At 42.6% G+C, this 22,955-nt stretch overlaps 1 protein-coding gene across 1 annotated transcript; it reads right to left on the reverse strand.

The window, feature by feature from the left end:
* Window positions 1-561: 561 nt before the first annotated feature.
* LOC129336560 (alcohol dehydrogenase 1-like) lies at window positions 562-16,520 on the reverse strand. Its single transcript, XM_054989721.1, has 9 exons — window positions 16,145-16,520; window positions 13,150-13,251; window positions 10,507-10,645; window positions 8,986-9,073; window positions 8,459-8,678; window positions 6,842-7,102; window positions 4,467-4,602; window positions 3,551-3,689; window positions 562-1,125 (listed from the first exon to the last, which is right to left on the reverse strand). Exons 1-9 carry the CDS (start codon window positions 16,160-16,162, stop codon window positions 1,101-1,103), a joined length of 1,128 nt encoding a protein of 375 aa, XP_054845696.1. The 5' UTR covers window positions 16,163-16,520; the 3' UTR covers window positions 562-1,100.
* Between the last annotated feature and the right edge of the window lie 6,435 nt (window positions 16,521-22,955).

The raw sequence follows: 22,955 nt of genomic DNA on the forward strand, positions 1-22,955 counted from the left end.
AGGGACCAGAAAACAATGTAATTTTTAAGTGCAAGTGTATGAGATTGGAGAGAATCTGTGCCTAAGTCAGAGTCAGGTAGATAAGACAGAAATGGTGAAGTCAGGGAGAAGCAGAGTTCTTTCTGCAGCAGGAAAACACACTAGAGGAATTTGCCTGGCAGTCAGCTATAAAATACACACACACACACACACACACACACACCTCTGTGCAGATAAGATCTGGCTTGTCTGCCATTGAATTGAACCGGCCAAGCTAAGCAACATGGTTTGAGAAAGCAAAATTCTGGAACTGGAATCCATAAGCAAGTTTAGAAGTTAATTATATCCCTCCCAATATGATTGCAAGGTCTGGTAAGGTTTGTAAGCATTGGATTAGGTTAAAAGGTCTAGGTTAAAGTTATCGAAGATGCTCAAGAAATGCATTTGAAGCAGACATCATAGATGTAGGGAGGACTTTTCATATGTTTTAGGATCCATTATTTTTCCTTATGTATTTTTTATTACAATGTTCAAAGCTGCATGGATAAATAAAAAATATTTGTAATGTGAGGCTTGTCAGATTTTAACAGTGAAAGCTTTATTTTTAACCCATATTACAAACTGCCAACATTTCATGTCAAAATATACAAATCAAAATCCCATAGTTAAAACTTTTTTTATTAGTCAGTGCTTATTAGTCAGGTATCATGCAACACTGAGAAATCCATATATCTTATTTATTATGAATAATGTAAAAAGGTACTAAATTATTTCCCCAGAGCCTTTTCAACCTTACAGTGATTATCCCCTGTATTTTTCCATTCTCAATCCAATGATTTTATCTTTATGCTCCTTCACTGGACAGTATTTTGAGGTTAATACAGACATTTTTAATCATGAGATACATTTGGAATTTACTATAGTCTTCTGTTATACAACAAGTAAATGTCTCAGAATAGACCTATGAGATAAAGAAGCATTGTTGTGAAATCTGGCGATTCAGAGGAATCCAGTCATTTCTACAGATATCCTGCTATGCAGAATGTAATTTATTGGTCAAGGAAGTACAGCTGCCAAACGTCTCTCTCTCTCTCTCGTATTTTTCCTCACTCTTGTGGTTTTTAAAATAATAAGACAGTGCGAATACTGAAATGGCAGAAGAAGTTTAAAGTTAGCTATAATGAAGTTAGTTCTGTTTGTCAAAACATAAATAGCTAACATTTCTGAAGTTTTAAGACTGAATGGCAAATTTAAAACATTAACAAAGAAAAGAGCAGGAACGATCTGGCTAAAGGTTCAGCATATTCAATTGATTTCAACAGACAGATTAATTCTTCTCTCACTGAAATAAATAGGATCTAAATTTTAAATTAGTGCTTTCAAAGAATATTGTAAGTGCTTTCTTTAGTGCTTTCAAAGAATATTACAAGGTGTCCAGTAAAAAAAAAAAAGACATTTCCAATAAATATCATACAAATGCTTATAGCACATTAAACATTTCTTAAGTGCAGCTGGATTGTGGCCATAAATGTCTTCACATTATGACCTTTTGATCTATTTGTGCTCTTAGGATACTCATAGCACGTTCCGGGCTTGTGGCTGGAATCAGTCTAGCCAAGGATTTTTTTAAATTCATCCATGCACATATTGCAAAACATCTTTGCACATGCCTTTTTATAACCACAAACGAATAGCTTCTCTTAATGCACCACTAATTGCCGGAAGAAATATTTTTGCATTTGGAAATAATGAACACTACTTCATAAAGAAAGGTCATGGTCCCTCGGTCACCCTTGATATAATAAAATACTTTTCACCACTTGCTATACATAGGAGCTTCCTATAGCCGAAACCTTCACCCCACTGGCAGCCCCCCTGCAAGCAGAGTTTGGTATATGCAAGAGAGTTACGTTTGCTGAATGACAGGTGTAAGAGCCCAAATGGATCCGGACCTGAAGGGTCTCCAAAATAAACAAGGTCTAAATTTAAAAGATCTTTTCAGATGTTATATCTGCTTGTTTCAGAAGACTCCTATGCGTAAATCTTCCCAATACATGGGGTTACCATGTTGTCTGAACGGGCAATGCATGTGTTTTGTGTGTATGTACAGCAAACCACATACAAACCAATCAGTGGATTTTTCCAGGGTCTGTATGTGCATGTAAAATATACATGTTGCCTCTCTTTGGACAAAATGGCCACCACACAGTATGTGGAGTATCATGGGTAGTGTGTGCTTCTGATATGTGCAGTTGCTGGGTTCCTGATACATGTGGCTGTCTGAAAAAGGCTATTGATTATAACAGAATACTGCCTATGTCTGTTGCTGTTATTACAATTTAAAGGAACACAACATCATTGTTAAAGCTTTTTACTCAAATGGGAGGGCTGCATTGTAGGGATGGGGTCTCAGGTGCTTCACTAACAAGTTGGGGATCATAGACTTGATCACCATTTTTGACTAATATATTATCTGCTGCTTCAAATATGTACTATGTACCACCAGTGCTCCATGCTGTCTAATGTTAGCCCTAGAATTGATTATGTTTTGTTTCAGTATCTCTATTATGTCCTGGATCCTTGCTAATGCTATGTCTTTAAACTTGTATATGTTTACCTTGTGGTATTGTATTGAAATGTACGTACTTGATACTGATCATGTTAACCTCATACTGTGTAATCCGCCTTGAGTCTCGGTGAGAAAGGCGGACTATAAATGATGTCAATAATACAGGGTAGCAAGAAAAGCCATATTTTTATGTTTTTTCCTAATAATATCTAGAGCAGGAAAGAGGTCATAGGCACATTTACCCAGCATGCAATGTTGCCAGCATCTTTTGCTTGTTGCCAAATTGACCAATGATCTGGGAATGCATTCTATTCTATGATGAAAGAGTGGATTGAGCAATGCTAAACCGTTCTAGCGACATCTGGAAATGCATCTCCCAAAGGCAAAAATACTTGGGGATTAAACTAGCCTGGTGACTTATCAGGCAGAAAACAGGGGCTCCTCTTGGTGAAAAACGGGCTGCTGGAATGTGTGTCTTTCTTTGACCTAGCCACATGATATACTGATATGAATCCAAGAGAAGTACAGCTGGTCTAGCTTCCCTTAGAGAAACCTGGGAATGGTAGTTTGGAAAAGGTGCTAATTGTCTTTTAGTATTGTCAAGAGCACCTCTTCCCTGAACTTCAGTACTTACGATTCATTATTGAGGGGGAATGACTTTTCAACCAGCTTTAAGTTTGTCAGGTAATCACAACACTAGTCTAGTTCTTTACCAGTCTATCAAGTATATTTTTTATCCTGCCTTTCTTCCGAGGAGCTCGGAGTGGTGCACAAAGTACTTCTGTCATCATAACCATAAGCAGAAGAGTGAGTAATTAGCTCGAGGTCGCTCAGCAAGCTTCACAGCAGAGGGGGGATTTGAACCTAGGTCTCACATATTCTAGTCCGCTATGCTAACCATTCCTCATGCTGGCTTTCCTCCTGCCAATAGGTCCACCATGCAGCTTCACTTTCAGGTTTGGGAAGAATTTGTAAGCCTGATGGAGAAAAAGTGAGTCTTACCTTATTCCTTTCCTGAGCAGTTCAAAGCCTTCATTGATTTTGTCAAAAGGTAAAGTGTGAGTAATTAATGGATCAAGAGTGAACTTTTTGGCCATGAAATCTGAAACCAGTTTAGGGACAGCCTCTTTGCTCTTCCAGCCTGATGTTAGGAAAGCACATGGTTAGGACAGAGAATTGAAATAATGCCATAAAAACTAACACAATAGTTAAAGGTCTTTGGCATTACCAGAGATTTATAGCCTGAAGGTATTCCACAGTAAAATGCGGCAGGATATTGTGGCAGGGCTACTGGTTGCTACAAAGAAGTAGAGGCAGTCCTTTTCACACATTCTGTTTTGATGTTCCAGCTGTGCATAGGAGGAATGTGCATATTTTCCATGTATGTACAGCTTCAGTACATGTGAACAGACCCCAGGTTTTTGAAGGAACATGTTTGCACATGCCAAAACTGTATCCACATAGAAGATACATTTGTTTCCCCATTCACATAATAACTGTGCACATCTTGATTACTTCTTGTTACGCAAAACAAACATCTGAAATGTTCCAGAGCTTTAAAGTTCTGGAGAAACAAGATAGTAGAGGCAGGGCTTTTTTTCAGCTGGAACTCGGTGGAACAGAGTTCCGGAACCTCTTGAAAATGGTCACATGGCTGGTGGCCCCACCCCCTGATCTCCAGACAGAGTTGCACGGAGGGCAATCTAAGCTCCCTTCTGTCTGGAGATCAGGAGGCAGGGGCACCAGCCATGTGACCATTTTCTCCAGGGCAACCCACTGAGTTCCACCACCTCTTTTCCCAGAAAAAAAGCCCTGAGTAGAGGTATTACTATGCAGTGGCAAAATTGTGTGGTAGGGGAAAAAAACCCCTACCTTGATACCTCCTCCCTGAATATGCAGAGCGCACTATAATGCATACCTCCAAACACAGATCCTTTCCAAGTGCGACCAGTGAAGAGAAGCATTGGGTGGAAGGTGATCTGTGAAGCTGACGGAGCAACTCCCACCATCACGCTGGTTCCATAATTCATCTGGCAGGAAGCCAAGGCAGCAATCTAGGGCAGAAGTCAAAATCGCGCACTTTAATCCTGCAAAGATGGGAGGGGGAGGGGAGTCTGCCATTGGCACCACAATTTGCTTTGCTTTTAAGTGTCAGATGTTTTTTCTTACAATTTTATTGTACAAGACATGTTGATAGCAAGGAAACAAATATCACCTAGATCCCATAGGATCAATTCTTCCATAGGAAGATGCTTTAGGCCAAGGAAAGATGCTACTGTGAACAGAGTGGGTCCATGGGATCCAACCCATTACCTCGCCTAAGTTAGTGAAGAAAGAAAAATCCTGCTGTGATCGAATTGATTTAAAATGGAAGACATTTTAAAGGTCAGTTTGGTGTAGTGGTTAAGAGCGGCAGGACTCTAATCTGGAGAACCAGGTTTGATTCCCTACTCCTCCACTTGAAGCCAGCTGCGTGATCTTGGGTCAGCCACAGCTCTTTCAGAGCTCTCTCAGCCCCACCTACCTCACGTGATTGTTATGGGAATAATAATAATATACTTTGTAAACCGCTCTGAGTGGGCGTTAAGTTGTCTTGAAGGGCGGAATATAAATCGAATGTTATTGTTTTGATTATTACATCACCACATTTCTGTAGTCCCCATAAATCAAATATTGAGAGATCTGGATTTTATTTAGCATACAGAATCCATGCACAAAGACTAAGGGCCCCAATTGTTAGGGGAGATGACCTTAAAGGCAGGCACGCAGGCAAGCCAGTTGTTCTGTAGAAATTTAAGCAGGTATTCAGATGGTTTGAGAGCAGCTCAGCTGCACTAAATGATGAGATGTTCATATTCGAGAGCAAGACCAAAAATTATCTAAAACCATATGGGACCCTTATAAACCTCACAACAAGTCACTTGATCTGTTACTGGGCTGAAAGCTGCAGTACTCCTTCTGGCCATTTGTTGTGGTGGTGCTGCAGAGATAGTCAGCAAGTTGCCCTAGTTTCAAAGGGGATAAAGCACATGGGCCTGCTTGCAGAGTTTTAAGTTCAAGATCACTAGTATTTTTAATTTAAATATTTATAGCCTGCCTTTTCAAAAGCTTAAGGGAGTTTACATAGTAACAACTTTTAAAACAAGCAATTTAAAACAGAGTAAAACATACTAAGAAAGATACCCAAAAGGTTACTCATGTAAATTTAGTGGTATCCAGTAAAACAGCTTCAGCATTCACAAATGCCCTCTGAAACAAGATGATCTTTAACAGTCTTCTAAAAGCTATCAGGGAGGGTTGTTCGTCTACAGCCCCTGATAGGTAGTTCCATAAAAGGCTCGATTCCTAACAGAAAGACACAATTTTAGAGAAGATGAGCAAGGTTGGAGTCCAGTACCACCTTAAAGGCGAACAGGTTTTTCTTTTAAGATGCTACTGGACTCAAACTTTGCTCATGTACAACATCTACAGCTACCCACCCGAAACAATCAGAAGAAAACTCTGTGCAGATTTGAGAGTATGCACAAAGGTTCAAACTAGGAGATGTAGTCCTTCAAGAATGTTGGTCTCAGGGTGTGAAAGGCTTTAAACATAAGAACCAGCACCTTGAATTGAACCTGGAAGCAAAGGGGTAGCCAGTGTACCTCTTTTAATACAGATGTAATGTGGTTATACCAGCTTGCCCCCACAAACGAATACCAAGGCACCTAGTGCCCTAACTAAAGCTCCCAAGTTATCTTCCAAGGACTGTCCTATTTAAAGTTAAGTTATCAAGCCTAGAGATGACAGCAGCATGGATTGGTATGGCCAAATCAGCTGTGTCCAATAGAAAAGGTTATTTACAGAATGTGGCTGGAAAAGGCAGTTACAATCAGAACCCACTTTTTTCAAAAAGCAAGGAAAGGTTCAAGAATACCTCCAAGCAACTTGCTTGGTCAGCCAGGGACAATCTAACCTCATCTACATAGACAAATCAATCTCCTCTAGAAGTTGTCTTTTCTGACCAGCATCACCTACACGTTGTTTAGATTCTGTTTCCTCTAGGATTCTGTTTCATTTTATACCTCAAAAGCCTGAAAGGCTGCAGCAGATTATTGGTGCAGAACCTGAGGAGTAGGGGATTTTCTGTAATTCCCAAAATATTTGAATTGGACCAGAAATGTCCTTCACTACAGCAAGGTCTGATGTACTAATGCCAAGGCTGAAATTGGTTTACTGGTGTGGGCTGATGATGTCATCAGCTAGCCAATTACTCTTTTCTTTTTCCGACATCCACTGCTACAATGCACTTACCATGGTTTCAGTACGCCCAATCACTTCAAAGGAATAGTCAACACCACCTTTGGTCATTTCAACAAGTACATCCTGAATGGGCTTATCGAAATCCTGGGGGTTGATGCAGTCAGTGACGCCCAGCTCTTTGGCTTTGGCAAACTTATCCTTGTTGATGTCGACCCCGATTATTCGAGAAGCTCCAGCCGCTTTACAGCCCATGACTGTTGAGAGACCGACTCCCCCCAAACCAAAAACAGCACAGGTTGATCCAGGCTCCACCTGTATCACCATAAAGACAATAAAGCATGATTTGAGAATATCAGTGACGTACAACAACTTCACTGCGATGCTGATCGTTCTATCCAGTTGAACTGTCTGGATGAAGTTTATTATGGGCAAGGCTAGCAGGAAAATGACTCTCCTGAAGTTGGGGCTTCAGCTCTTAGCCAAAGATGAAGTGATCTCTGGACAAGACTAATAACAACAACAACAACATTCGATTTATATACCGGCCTTCAGGACAACTTAATGCCCACTCAGAGCAGTTTACAAAGTATCCAGTAGTACCTTTAAGACTAACCAACTTTACTGTAGCATAAGCTTTCGAGAATCACAGTTCTCTTCATCAGATGCAAGAACTGTGATTTCGAGAACTGTGATTCTTGAAAGTTGGTTAGTCTTAAAGTTGGTTAGTCTTAAAGGTGCTACTGGACTGTTTTCGATTTTGCTACTACAGACTAACACGGCTAACTCCTCTGGATTTACAAAGTATGTCATTATTATCCCCACAACAAAACACCCTCTGAGGGCCAAGCTACAAGTGACGAATGACACTTGAATGGCAAGTGGATTGAGTGGAGGGCAAGTGAACAGGGAGAAATACACTTGCCGTTCAAGTGTCATTCGTCACTTGTAGCTTGGCCCACTGATGGGTGGGGCTGAGAGAGCTCTAGGAAGCTGTGACTGACCCAGGGTCACCCTGCTGGCTTCAAGTAGAGGAGTGGGGAATCAAACCCAGCTCTCCAGATTTGAGTCCTGCGCTCTTAACCACTACACCAAACTGACTATATGAGAATACTTTGAGTCCTATTCCATTTGGATTTGTCCAGGCCAGACCTGTTTATGAAGAGACAGACACTTGAAGAGAGAGCTTTCTCCAACCACTGAGGCTCCCCAATGTTGCTTCTAGGTACCTGCCTGCCTCCCCAGCTCTACAAGGTCAAGGCTAGAAAATGAAAATAGGTTCTGTTGGACTTGCCCTGCCTGTGAGTGAGGAAGTTCACTTAGTTACACAAAAAGAATACCTGGTAACTTTTTGGAAGGCTTTTCAAGCCTAATGTTAGGCCATGTTCATTAATTTTTGTTACTTCATTTACAGTAACTACATGACTGGTTCTGAATGGTAGCTAACTGTAACGATTTCAGAGTGTGAATTCAAGCTTGTTTGCCAATAGCTGATGCAGTAGTTATAGATCTAAAATGGCAAATAGACCACAGGCTAAATGGAGTCTATCCTAGTTAGATTAAAATCACAGGAAGAGATGTAGCCTTTTTGTGTTCCACAGCCCATGTGCCCTCCTGACAAGTCAAAAAATTCTCATGCTGCAGATCGGCCTCCTACATTTGGATCTTTACCTGGGCAGTTTTGAGAGCAGCTCCGTAGCCAGTAGAAAATCCACAGCCAATGAGACATACTTTTTCTGGAGGAGCTGCATCATCGATTTTGGCCGCTGAATTCTCATGCACCACAGTGTACTCTGTAAAGGTGCTGGTGCTGGCAAAGTGGTGCAGTGGCTTCCCGTTGTAAGTAAACCGAGAGGTACCATCAGACATCAGTCCACTAGTATTTGCAAGGCTTAAAGATATAGAAGAGGAAGTGGAGGGATCAGTTTGTTGCTTTTTTGACTGAGGACATTCACAGGAAGGACTAGAAGACCAGCCCTTTGATTACTGTTACTACAGAGACTGGGTGGGAATGTGAGATTTTGTTGGATCTCAGAAGCTATGCAGGCCCAGTCAGAACTTGGATAGGACACCACCAAGGAAGAATGGGGTTGCTGGCAAAGGTAGGCAAACCATCTCTGCTGCTCACTCGACGGGGGTTGCCCTAAGTTGGTTGCGACTTGACGTCACTCACATACATACATACTACAGACACTCACTCGTTATTGGTACATAGGTTGGCTTTGGGGTGTAAGCAAGCACTGCATTCGTCACACTGCGGGACAAAGAGTGGGATGACCTTGTCTCCTGAAAATGACAAGAAGAACATCATCAGATGTTTCATACAAGCATGAAAATGGGTACAAGTGAAACACAATGATGTCTTAATTTAGGAGCACAACTAGGTGAAGACAGCCCTGTGGTTGGTTGATAATAGCTGTGTTCACTGAATATGTCCATGGTGGACAGAATGTGTGTAAAGGCAATCCGTGATGGGTGTGCTGACCCTGCTCCCCCTTTCAGTCTCAGGGTCTAACTAACATTATACTGTTCACATTATTCATTAGGCAGGTCCATCCCAGGCTTTTGTTGGACCAGATGTGCACAGAGAATTCCGGGTTGAAAATTAATTTTCAGGCATGTGGCGGGGGGGGGGGGGGAATTCAGATCAGGACGGCTGTGTGCAGGTCGAAGGGTCTTCTTCAGCCTTTTTCCTCAACCTGAAATACTTCAAGGGATCCACTTCTGCCCCCCTGGGGAAGCTTCTGTGTATAGGTGGGCCACATACATGTTTTCACAATGAGGCAAGTAGTAATTTCCCAGGGATGTTTCAAGTCAGGAAAATGGCTTCTCCCTCTGTACATTGTGGTCTCAGTCCAAGGTGGACCCCCTCCATCTGAGAATTGGGTTTTAGTGTGGAACTCCCAATGCCTATCTGGTTTGACAGGTTCCAGGGTGGACTTGTAAACACTGTAACGTATTTAGGTGTTCAGGAACTTGGGCACGGGCCTGGGAGAACCATGGGATGAAGGAGCTGGGGGGAGGTGAGTATGGATATGCTCCCCTCAACTGCTGCTGTCATACTGCTCCGCCGCCACCTGTTCCTGCCTACTGCCTCTGGTGAACAGAAGCAGTGGCGGGAGAGGTGGATATGGAAGCTGACTTCGTAGCTTCTTATGCAACAGATGTTGAAATTGTGCTCTGAGCTTAGCAACCTGGGTACTCATTGTGCTTGTATGTGTGCACAGTGCAAACGATGATGCTGACTTTTGCTCAATGATGTCTTGTTTTATTGAAAACATTTCTAGCCGCTATCTCCAAATCCTAACTTTTACATTAAGAATTCTGGCAATGGTCCATAAGTTTAAAAAAGTTGGACCCCCCCCCCGTCCTTTTTCTGCCTGAGTTGACAGCCCTATTCTCATTATTGTTGCATGTCCAAAGATAGAACTATTTATTATTTGATTTAAAAACACATAATAAAACGAGACACAATAGAGATGAGATCTTTCCATCCCATGAGGTTTCTATAATGAAAACCAGCCCCTCCTCACTATTGTTAGCCCTTTCATTCCCATTTTTTAAATAAAGGACATTTCAATATCAGGGAGTGTTTCAGTTGGCAAAACCATGGTGGGGGGAAGGTTAACTAATTCTGCATGGCCCTGGTTGAGCTTAGTTACTGGGAAGATGTAGTCATACTGTTGTCTGTTTTCACCCTACATTTCCTTGCGCTATACCTGGTTTAACTTTGGTTACCCCTTCCCCAACACTCTCCACAACCCCAGCTGCTTCATGGCCGAGAACAACGGGAAAGGGCACGTAGAGTGAGCCACTGACGGCGTGATCATCTGAGCGACAGATTCCTGTAGCCAAAATCTGGAATGAAGGTAAAGAAAGTCCACTGCATGAGGTTCTGCTGTTTGTTAGAATACCGAAATTTGCTCAAGTAAGGTTAAATTTTCACTGCAAACTTGTGTTGGTTTTATACTAGTATGGGCAGCTAGGAGGAAGAGCAAAACTATTCCACTGCCTACACTCCCTGCCCTTCTGGTGTGGTTTCATGACCATAACTGATCAGGACAAAACAGCTTCAACAAACAGTTTGGGTTAAGAAAGTAAGTGCAGGTAAGAAACATTGGGTTCGATCCAAGCAGCTTTTCCAGTGGTGAAAGAGGGAGGATGGGGTCTCCTTGACCACCAGAAAGGATATGCTGGGGATCATGGGACCTGCATGGAGAAAGGCCATGTAAGATGGTTTTTGTAATGAGGAACAGAATTGGGTGAAATTGAGCAAAAAAGCTTGCTGGATCCAAGCCAGCATCTTTCTTCTGCCCATCTATACTGGGTTCTAAACTGTTCCCAATCCCTACTGTATAGAGATTCAGCATGAACAAAATTCAGTCATGCCTCATATCATTTCTGGTTTGAGCCTAAGCCCAATGGCCTGAAGCATGCCTGAGTTGGATGTTAGCTTGTTTTCATGCTCTTGAGCTAATAAGCATATACCATAGTTGTGTGATTAAATGTAACAGTCATCTTCTGGAATCTGATGCGTATGTTATTTTAGGGGATTTGATGTTAGAACACATGGTTTGCATGCAGAAGGTCCCCAAAATCAATCCTTAGCATCTCTGGTTGAAAGGATCTTAAGTATTAACAACGGAAATGATTTAGACATGAGCTCCCAGAGGGAAAAGGTAGTACTGATCTAGATGGACCAATGGTCTCACTTAGTATAAGGCAATTTCATGTGGACAGAGCTTTATCTTTCAGATTCTGGGCCTAAAATTATTGCAACCTGCTTTGAGCTTTCAGAATGTGATTGGATTTTAAACAAAACCCCAAATACGTAACATTGAATGCTTCTTAATGTTCTTTTAGTGCCAACAAATTTAGCTCTGAACCAGAAGACTCACAAAAACTATTGAGTGGTGAATTTTATGAACCCCTGGGTACTAAACATCCTATAAATGGGTGCATAACTCTAAAGACATATGTCAGTCCTTCAACATCTCACAGATGAAAATAGGAATGTGCTAATAACCCCTTTATTTTCATATCATGGATTATTGCTCAAGCTTCACCCACCCACTTGTTGCATGTTGCTGAAGTTTTTACCTATTCCTTACATTGTCCTGCGCTATTTTAAAACCAACAGGGTATTTATTCTTTAGATTAAAGATATAAAAATGCAACAGCCCATGACTCTGTTATCAGCAATACAAAATGAGCCTCACCAGTATGTGGAATAGAAGGATGTGCATTACACTGCACCACCATGGCCATAGGCATGCATTGACATGCACACGCACTGAAGCCAAGATTCATCATCAGTCCTATATACTCAGAGATTCAGGTTCTAGAGACCCTGGGAAGGATCACTGAAAAATGTGTCAAGTCTAGCTAACATTTTAAAAAACATTCTCAAAAACAAAAAAATAGTGATAATCAAGCATAGAGAGGATCCCTACACCTGGGCCGTTTCCACACGGCTTACCTTATTCTGCAAAATAGCGAAATCTCACCCGAAATCTCGTGAGAAGACGCTGTTATTGCATCTTCTCGCGCAATAACAGCATCGTCTCGTGAGATTTCATGCGAGATTTCGCTATTTTGCAGAATAAGGTAAGCCGTGTGGAAACGGCCCTGGTAAGTGACTTTCTTTTGTTATTCATTTTGTTTGATTCTATATTCTGAGTTGGAACCGGAAGTGGAGGTAAATAGGGTCAGTTGGGAGTAGGGACATATGATACATGACATGAAAAAGCAAATAGTTATATACCAGAAAAGAATCCATTTACTTTAAATGGAATTCTAGCAGATGAGGGCAATTCCTTACACTGTGTTTGTCTAAAGGGAGTATAATCAGAAAAGTTCCAGTTCTTTCGTCTATAAATAGGATCAAATAATTCCCCACTTCATGGAACTAGTACCCATTTTTGTTTGTTAAAACTTGGTTAGTGAGAGATGCTGGAGAATTTATCTTACCCCCATCCCTGTTTCTATAGTTTAAATCTGCAATTAAGTATGGAGTGTGTGTATATATTTGATGTAAAAATTATATAAAGTTGAACCATTAATTATCACATCCAGTGATGTCACTGCCCCTTATTCTTCATTGGCCTGCAAATGGTCCATGTCCTTACATTCATTTGAGGAATCCCAGTAATTTTTCTGTATGTGCACAGAGAACTCCTGTACACCCTCCATTTGTTTCAGTTGAAGAATCCAGACTACAAATGCCAGCAGAATGGAAATTTGCTTCCTCATGCTTATGGAGAAGCCATTTCAGGTTGGCTAGTTCAATGTACTACATCAGAGCGCCTGCTTAGTAGTTTTGTTAGCAGAGATTTGGTGAATCTTTGGTGTGTCTTTCTTACCTTAATGCGAACTTCATGCGCCTTTGGTGGTGCCACTTCTATTTCAACAATGCTAAATGGTTTCTTAACCTCCAGGCAAACGGCTGCTTTGCATTTGATGACCTGTGAAGATAACGAAAGACCTAACAGTTTTTCTGTATGTAACCAGACCAGCTGTTGAAACAGGGTCAGATTCCCTATTCATTGTAGATGCAATCAGTGTTGGATTTGGACTCCACATACCTGTAATTCAGCTTTGAAGTTTTCTGATAAGCCTTGACTCATCACTGTCTTTCAACCTATCCCACAGATTCTTTGTGAGGATAAAATGCAAGAACGCCAGGCAAGCTAGGGATGAGACTGAAAGCTCTGGACTGATTAGATCAATAATTTTAAATGGAGTGGAATTGGCATTTGCAAAGCAGCATAAGAGTTCAGGAGTGCTCATGGACTGAGCCTTCCTGTTCAAAAAGGAGATGGGCATAGTGGCCAAGACTGCTTTCAATCAGCTACCTCTAGTTTGCCAACTCTCACTTTCCTTGGACTCAGCCGACCTGCCTATGCTAATGCATGCTTTTGCAACCTCATGATTAGACTACAGGAATGGGGCTGCTCTTGAAAACAAACCAGAAACTGTAACTGGTTCAGGATGCAGCAGCCTGATTTTTATCAGGGACTAGTCAATGGGAACACATCATGCCTGTTTTAAAACAGCTAAATTAGCTGCTAATTTGTTTCTGGACGTAATTCAGAACGCTGGATATGGCCTTTAAACCCACATATCTAAAGGGCTCTCTCCCCCCATATGTACCAGTGCATCGACTACAGAACTTAAAGTAGCCCCCTGGCTCCTGCCATTGCCTTTCCCAGTAGTGGCTTCCACCTAGTGGAGGAGGACACCATCCTTAAAAGATCTTAGGAACTGATATAAGAATGTTTTATTTACAAGGATTTCAATGGGGTTCGAAGTGCAGCCATTTTCTTGGGAAAGGGGTTACGTTAACGGGGTTTAATTTTATTATGGATGAGTTTAATTTAGAATTGTAAGGGGCCTTGAGCCATAAAGGAAAGGTGCGGTATAAAAGTTTTAATAAATAACGTCAAAAGCTGTCTTGTTTTGATTTGAATATCCCCATTTTGCTTTTATTTCTCCCTCGTAAGTAACAAACATACACGTTTTTATTTTTCACACCAGATTGTCTTTCCTCTAGCAGAACTTTTTATGATGAATACATTTTTCAATGTTATTTTTACATCAACTTTAAATAAATTGCCCTGGCTCGGGTGGTCCAGGCTAGCCTGTTTTCATCAGATCTTGGAAGCAAAGCAGAGTTGTCCCTGGTTAGTACTTGGATGGGAAACCAGTAAGGAAGTTCAGGGTTGCTACACACAGGCAGGCAATTGCAAACTATCTGTTAGTCTGTTGCTTTGAAAACCCCAGCAGAGGTTGCCATGTTGCCTGCAACTTGACAACACTACATACAGCCACACACACACAGCCAAGCCACAGCCACATACACACATACACACAGTGTTAAGATGGAGCATAGAAGGCAAGGCTTGAGAAGCAGGCGTTGACTTGCAGCCTGGATACTATGGAAAGAAATGGTTCTTATCTGTGTTTATGGGATTTCTTGCCCTCCATCACTAGGTAATGCAACACTTAAAATAATTGCCGGTTATGTTAATACCAACATTTTCCTCTGTTCTTAGCCTTTGAACCAAAAATGTATATTCCATTTGGTGCTAGAGAGGCATTTGATTGACTACCAGTAAAATGTCAAATTGTCTACTGGTTTCATAAAATACTTCGTTGCATAAGCAAGTCTACAATAAGTACATTTATCCACAAAATAAATGACCGTGCAAAAGTCCTGTTCCCAGTAAAACTTGTAGACTTTTTACCATGTCAGGTGGTATTACTATGAACTAACTGGCTTTAAAACAAATTGTTATCCTAAATTAAATGCGGTGCTGTAAAAGCTTTCAGACCAGCTGCAGCTTGTTTCTTCCTTTATTCGTGGGGAAAGGGTATTTGTACAACAATGAATTTCTCAGAAGAAGAGTGTCGGAATTCTGCCAAGAATGATCAATGGTGACTGTGAAATGTTATGAAAGCAGAAAAAGGAAAATATTTGCCAAAGGTGTGCAAAGGAGAAGACAGGAATTTTGCAATAAGCTCACCTGTGACCTATGGCAAAAACAGTATTATGCCATGGCACGATGTTTTGTGAAGAAATTATCGGTGCTAGAAGCCTATTATTCCTCCTGAGATATCCTACTTTGTACCTGGCGTTCTGAAATCTGGATGGCCATTTTATTTATGTTGTATTACATTTTTATCCTGCCTTTCCTCCAGGGAGCTCAGATGGTGTCCCCCTCCCATTTTATCCTCACAACATTCCTGTGTAGGATTAACAACCTCCAAGCGGGGCCTGGAGTGCTCCTGGAATTACAGTTCATCTCCTGACTATAGTGACCAGTTCTCTTAGATGAAACGGCAGCTCCAGAAAGCAGACTATGTGGTAGACCAGAGTGTGCTATACCACAGAGTCTTGGAGAAAATTCCTAGAGTGAAATCACATTGTCACTCAGTTCCTTCATTTCCCCAAACTCTAGCAATCCTAATCCTGTCATTCAATGTGCTTCAGAAAATGGGCCTCATCCTTACAATCTAAATAATACATTTATACTGATTCCCTTAATTTTTTTTTTTGCCACATTTCTGTCAAAGCCCTTAAAGTCAAAGTTAATTCTGGGCCTGATTGGTTCCTTCAAGAGCCAATGACATAAGGCCCATGGGTGACTTCTCCTTTTAGCTGTAACTAAAGCAGCTATAGCCAGCTGCAACCAGATCAAGGTTGAAAGAGAAAGGAGAGAGAAAATTCTTGCTTGGCCAGCACAAACCCTTACCTGGGTTATTTGCACCTGGGAAGTGCAGTCAGGTCTTTCTTTCTCAAGGTGTCGTGCATCTCTGGGTTCAGTAAGCAAGTGATCAAAGAAAATGTTTACTTACTTTCCCCGCAGTGCTCATAATGACAGTTTTACTGTCTCCAAGTAGCTTCGGCAGGCTTTTAGTAGGTCTTCCTTTACCTCTGGATGCCTAAAGGTTCCTCTTGAAAGCTTCTGTTGCAACGATGATCTTTGATTAACCTTTACTTGCCTTTTCTTAAGTTCCACCCTAAAAACTTAAGCCACTCCTCTGCTATCACTTCATCGTGTGCAGGAGTTTTATAACTCTGAAGTGTCTCTGTTGGTTGACCAAGTAGTTTCTGTGGGCAGTGCAGTATGCAGTGTGCTTCAGATAGTGCTCAGGAAATTAAGTAGGATTTTTAACATTAAGAAACCACATCCTTGATGGAATAGATGCAAATTTGGAAGAGGCAACGAAGTTCAGGTGATTGCCATGTCAAATCAAGGGAAGGAGAATTAAACCTGAAAGCTAATAAATGCCTACTATACTTTCTCTCCAGTAAAGGGAGGGAAAAAACATGTTGAATCTCTCTCTGGTGTTTATTCAACTTAAAAAATGCCGAGTGAAGGACTTTCCTTAAAAGATAAGTGTGAATGATCAGCCGGCATGCCATTTTCCTGCTTCTGGTGGTAGAGTTGCCAGCCCCCCCACCCCATAGTAGGAAACCTCCCTCCAGCAACCTCTGCTGCCTGTTGCCATCTGTTGGCTGATGGGAAAAAATGCAGGAAAAAAAATCACCATTCGCACAATTGGCCGAATCCACACTTCCTTTTTGTTTCCGCGCCTTTTTTGCAAGCAGTGCGCTGTTCATGCAGATACTCACACGCTTTCCCATTCCGCGTGTTCCCCGCCATCACTGCGCCACAATTGCGCCTTCCTTCCAAACCACGTGATAGTGGTGGAAATCCATTTTCTCCCCGCCTTTTCTTTTTTTTGCACAGTGCAGAAAGGTCGGTATACCGGTAAACCAACTGTAGTGAGCACCAGTTTGCACGGGAAAAGAAACAGTCACCAGAGCATGCGCATGTCACACGGGGCCCGTTTCCCTACTGTGTCCCGCCGTTTTTAAGAGCATGAGGAGCCAAGCTGAGCAATCCTGTATTTCCCACAACGATTGTCTCCAGTAAACGGCAGGTGCGGAAAACAAATATATTCCTGAAAGTTTAGGACGCAGGTGGGAGACAGAATGCATCATCTCGTGGTGTCGCATGGCTGTGCTGTGAAGCATGCCAACCACAATCTGAGCCATCACAAATATCACACTCTGAGCATCCATGTTGTTAACTACTAAAAGCAGAAAACCACTCTGAGCAGCAGAATTTCCGGACAATGCCTTTAACGTGACAATCTAATTTCAAATTTGCCCGCCATACCAACCAATCAATTATTAGAAAGTGGTCTGTGATGAGCAAAAAATGAGCCAATCAAAGATGAGGGGGAGGGTACATTGCCATTTCTTAAAAGTCGGAAGATCGGTATACCGGAAAATTTACTTTATTTTTAAAAAAAAGGTAAGTGACGTGCGTCGTCAATTCTGATGGCGGAGGATGGAACTGCCCACTGTAACGCTTTACTCAGTGGCGTGTGGAGAAATGATTGCGCCATGAAGATGCACTGGAAGGGTGAATGTGATGATGCACAGCATGGTAGCGGAATGAACCTGATTGCCACAACTGTGCAAGATAAGTGGTGAGTGAGTGTGGATTCGGCTGGAGTCACATCACTTCCACAGAGTTTCCAGCGATTGCTAGAGTCATGATGTCACTTCTGGTTTTTGTACCGTTGTGCTGACAGCATTTCCCCCATGTCCAAGCCCCCCCCCCAATTCCCACTACTGGCCAGCAAACCTGTCTCCTGCCAACTGGGCCCTCCCACCACTCTTGCCTCAAGAACAGTGGGGGGCAGAGGTGATGTCATATGTGATGTGTCCATGTCACATTCAGCTGAAAACCCAGACATGAGATCATCTGACACTCTGGGAACTCTATGGACATGTCCACCCCTTGTCCCACCTCCAAAGCTCCCAGAGGTGCCAGGCAGTGTTCTGGAATCTCTAGTGATCTGATGTTAAGTGTCTAGTTTTAGACGTGCCTTTCCATAACTCAACAACAAATAACTGCGGTAAGCAACAAATCTGTGCTTTGCAGGTAAGTCTAAAGCCAGCCTTTGTGCTGGAAATGTTACGAAGTTTCTAGGCGTCACAAATGTTAATGTAAATTTGTAATAGGATTGATGGCTCCAGGTTAGGAAACTCTAGGAGCTTTGTGCAATTGATATGCATACAATAAGTAGCTGCAGGGTGGGGTGTTTAGCACAATTCTATTTTGCCACAAGCAGCATCAATATTTTGTTGAATATTGAAGGTTTAGATCATCTAGCAAGGGGCCAGATTTCCACCTTCATTCATTTTGTTCTGGAGTCCTTTCACAGACACTGTTAAGAATCAGGAGACAACCGGGCAGATAACACGTTTAACAAATTTTGCACTTTCTGCTAAAAATCCATAAGCTTGGCTCTTATATTTTAGACAAACATTAACCCCATGCCCTTCATTAAACTGTAAGTGTATTGACCTTGGAAATCAATGATTAAACCAGACATGCCATTGAGCACATTCAATGGAACGCAGAATATAACACATTTATTTGTGCAGCTGATACATTATTTGGCATGCAGGTCACCTCATGCAGGTGTTGCAGAATGAGTGTACTGAGGGAATATGCACAAATTCCCCTGAACAGATGCCTCCCTGGAGCCATTCTACGTTGGGAAAACATCAGGGGAGGTGCTGGCTTAAGCCTTCTCTCCCTGTGTGCTGTATTGTGTTGATCCAAGCTGGTCCCCACATGCCCAAGAATCTAGATTTTAAGCGAGAACTCCCAGCACTCGTCTAGACTTGGTACAGAGCCTGGAACAGTGTACTGTGTAGTCAGAACCTGATGAGCTGTAGCCAGGGCTTTTTTTCTGGGAAAAGAGGTGGTGGAACTCAGTGGGTTGCCCTTGGAGAAAATGGTCACATGGCTGGTGGCCCTGCCCCCTGATCTCCAGACCGCTGCAGCGGCGTGGAGGGCAATCTAAACTCCCCTCTGTCTGGAGATCAGGAGGCGGGGCCACCAGCCATGTGACCATTTTCAAGAGGTGCCAGAACTCCATTCCCCCGTGTTCCAGCTGAAAAAAATCCCTGGCTGTAGTGTGGTAGAGCTCTTGCCTCTGGGTCCTCTTGGGGATGTCTCCAAAACACCTGGTAGCTATTGTGGAAAACAGAATTCTAGACTATGATGGACCGTTGGTCTGTGTTGCTGTTTTTGTTGTGGAGTAGGAATTTACGCTGCAAGCAACTACGGTTGCGCAAGTCCTTGCTAGTCTTAAGCAGAGTTACACCCTTCTATATTGAAGTCAACGGGCTTAGAAGGGTGTGCCTAGGATTGCACTGCAGAGTTTTCCTGTTCAGCTTGAGGCTATCAGAGCAGCCAGCTGGTTTTTAAAGTAAACTATTTCATGTTTAGTCTTGCACAATAACCTGTAACGTAATTAAGAGTTATGAAATGAAGCAGCTTCAGCCACGCATTGGTCTCATGAAGGCTTCTAGTGATGTATGGGAACCAGCTCAGACTTTGGCCTAGTTCTCAAATCAGGTGGAAAAGGAATAATCCCTGCACACAGAAAGCTAGCACAGGGAGAAGATTATAGTTACTCTCTGACATCTAATTATCTCTGCGAGAGAATTTTTCACACAGGAAAATCCAGTTGCGAATTATTGGTAAAGTGCATTGAAAATGCATTATCCAACATGTGTGGAAAACAGCCTATGTCATTTATAGGGACATAAGGCAGGTGGCAACACCATTATGAGAGCAATCCTAAGCAGGTCCGCTCAGAAGCCTATTCAGTGGGGCTTACTCCCAGGAGAGTGTTCTAAGGGTGACACGCTGAAAGATTTAAATTCTTGTAAGTCATCACAATTAAACACCTCTTCACCCTTAAAAAAACAAGAACTGATAAACCGTCAAGACCAGCAAATGCCTAAGGTCCAAACTACACAATACGTATGACAAGTGTTGGGTTGGGGGTTCCCCAACCTGACTTGCCATAATAAGTTTGTTCAGGGAACTAATGTTTGCAAGACTTGGCTCAGATGCGCAGCATGGGGAGGAAATGTGGGATAGAGCTAGTTAGCCATTTTAGGAATAGCTATGCCACTATCTTGTATGTTGCAGATATATTGGTCCCTCGGGATAGATGCTGCTATAAGACTGATGTGTGAGCCTTCTTTTCAAACCAAGGGCAAGGATTAAGTGCCTAGGGCATCCCTCTTCCTGTTGCTTCAAACTTCTACTTAGGAAACATGGGATCTTATTTACCTTTCAGTGTAACATTCCACTCACACTCTTGTTAATGCAAATGCATTTAATTAAAAAAGAAGATACAACAGGAAGAGTGCCAGATTCTAAAATATTCCTCAAGTTCACAACATTAAGTCCAGTCCCCCAAGTTTCATGGTGCAGTGAAGAGTTGTAATATGTAATGTCTGTTGTACAAGAAGCAAGAAGCGAGGAGAGGGGGGCTCTGGACAGCTAGTCAAACACCTTCTTCCTTATGGTGAATATCATTTCCCTGTGTTTCCACAGAATGCTGTTCCCGAGCTGTTTCCTGCTTCTTCCTCCTCCCATGTAGTTGTCATGCTTACCTCTCTTTCTTTGTGTGTCTATCAAGTATTGTTAGTTCCTAAATAAGATACTTGGATCCTTAATCAGTTTGTGTGTTTGCCGCTGTGCTATCACTCTGCCAATCTGATGATCCTACAAGTGAGGGTCTTACTAACAGCTGTTACAGGGTTGACCAGTGTCTTTAGGACAATATGGAAAAGAGGAGAAAGTGACTGTAAGGTGCAGAGATTTCAGCAGAGATTTTAGAGAAGAGGGGCTCACCCCAGATGAGATAGTCTCGGCTTAATAGTGATATGAGGGAATAAGAGGCAGACAAGCCCTCAGTAACCAAGACTCCAGTTTAGAAGGGGATCAACATCTTGTGCGGCTTTCCTTGTACCGCTTCCTAGAAGGACGTTTTGTACTAGAACTGAACAAAACCTCATCTAAACCAGCAACCCAACTACAGCCATACAAGAAAAAAATTCTTCTCATTCAACTCTTTTCCTTCTAGGATGGGTATCTTTTAGTTCCATTTATCATTGGAGGTCAGAATAAGCATAGCCTGTAGTACAGTAGCTCAGCCTCAACTATAAAATCTAACATTTTAGTTTTACCAGTTATACATACATTAACACAAATAACTCCTGTATGCATATTTGTTAAAAGCATCCATTTTGCCTGAAGTACCATTTTCTGTCACTAGATGACCTCTCCCCAGAATATCTATTTATCTGTATCTCCCTCCCTCCCTCCACTTTACTAGTATATGCTTTCAGATGCCAGAGAGAAGTACTTAGGGTTAAACTAGATCTCCTTCATGTCATTTTCTCAACAAATAATAGCCACAAGAAGCGAAAACAGAGCTGAATTGGTGCTTTGTGCTTCAGAATCACCTGCAGATGTACTAATGACACAAAGGGAGCTCCTGTGAAAGTGGCATTCATGTGTGCCAAGAAAGAACAGCTTGCACGTGGATTGAGAATAATAATAATAATAATAATAATAATAATAATAATAATAATAATAATAATAATATTTGATTTATATACCGCCCTTCAGGACAACTTAATGCCCACTCAGAGCGGTTTACAAAGTGTTATTATTACCCCACAACAATCACCCTGTGAGGTGGGTGGGGCTGAGAGAGCTCCAGAGAACTGTGACTCGCCCAAGGTCACCCAGCTGGCTTTCGTGGAGGAGTGGGGAATCAAACCCGGCTCTCCAGATTAGAGTCCCGTGCTCTTAACCACTACACCAAACTGAGAACAGGGCTAGCGCGCCCATTGAGGCAGGTCCAGCCCCCGCCTCAAGCACTGGGGCGCCGGAGAGGGTGCCAGGCGCTGGAGAGGGTGCCAGGGGTGGGGGGACGTGCCATGGAGCAGGCTTGCCAGCTCCGCACTGCCGCTGCTGCCAACATGCGCCCATGGTTGGGCACAGCAGCCACGGGCCAGGCATGGCAGGCATCCGGGGCAGCATGCAGAACCTCCCCAGCCACCCGCTGCACCCAACTGGGAGCACGGGCAGCTTCCATGCGCCGTCCCAGCCGCCTGCCGGTCAATGGGGTGCTTGCTGTGTGATGATGTCATCACGCAGTGATGTCATCATGCAGTACAGGGGGGCACGCATGCGCCCACTCCATTCGCATGCGTAGAGGGGCAGCCATGGGCGCCAGAAACCTTGGCGCCACCCCTGATTGAGAACCACACGTAAAATCCTGCACTTGAGTAATGTGTATTGTAATGTGTATTTCCACTCCTAGTCGAAGAGACATACAGATAATGTTCAGGCAAACAATAAGGAAACTGCCTTACTTCCCCTGTCTGACAATCACGGCTAGGAGGAAAACAGGGTGGTGATTCTGTTGCTACTGCTTTACTTCTCAACCACCTTAAGTGTCATCAGCCATTGTAGCTTTTTAACTTTACTACCTATGGTGGGGAAAAGCAGCTGTCAGGAGTTGTGGCTGTCAGGTCACACCCATAAGTTGGGGTACCCTCCAGTGTCCTTTATAGGGAGTCTTTGTAGTCTCAGGGCCAAGCTACACATGACGAATGACACTTGAACGGCAAGTGGATTGAGTGGAGGGCAAGTGAACAGGGAGAAATACACTTGCTGTTCAAGTATCATTCGTCATGTGTAGCTTGGCCCTGAGTATGGGGAGAGGAGGGAGTTTTACTCACCCTGCATGCTTTCACTCCCAAGTA

The sequence above is a fragment of the Eublepharis macularius genome, chromosome 10 (genome assembly GCF_028583425.1).
Source record: "Eublepharis macularius isolate TG4126 chromosome 10, MPM_Emac_v1.0, whole genome shotgun sequence".
Lineage (NCBI taxonomy): Eukaryota > Metazoa > Chordata > Lepidosauria > Squamata > Eublepharidae > Eublepharis > Eublepharis macularius.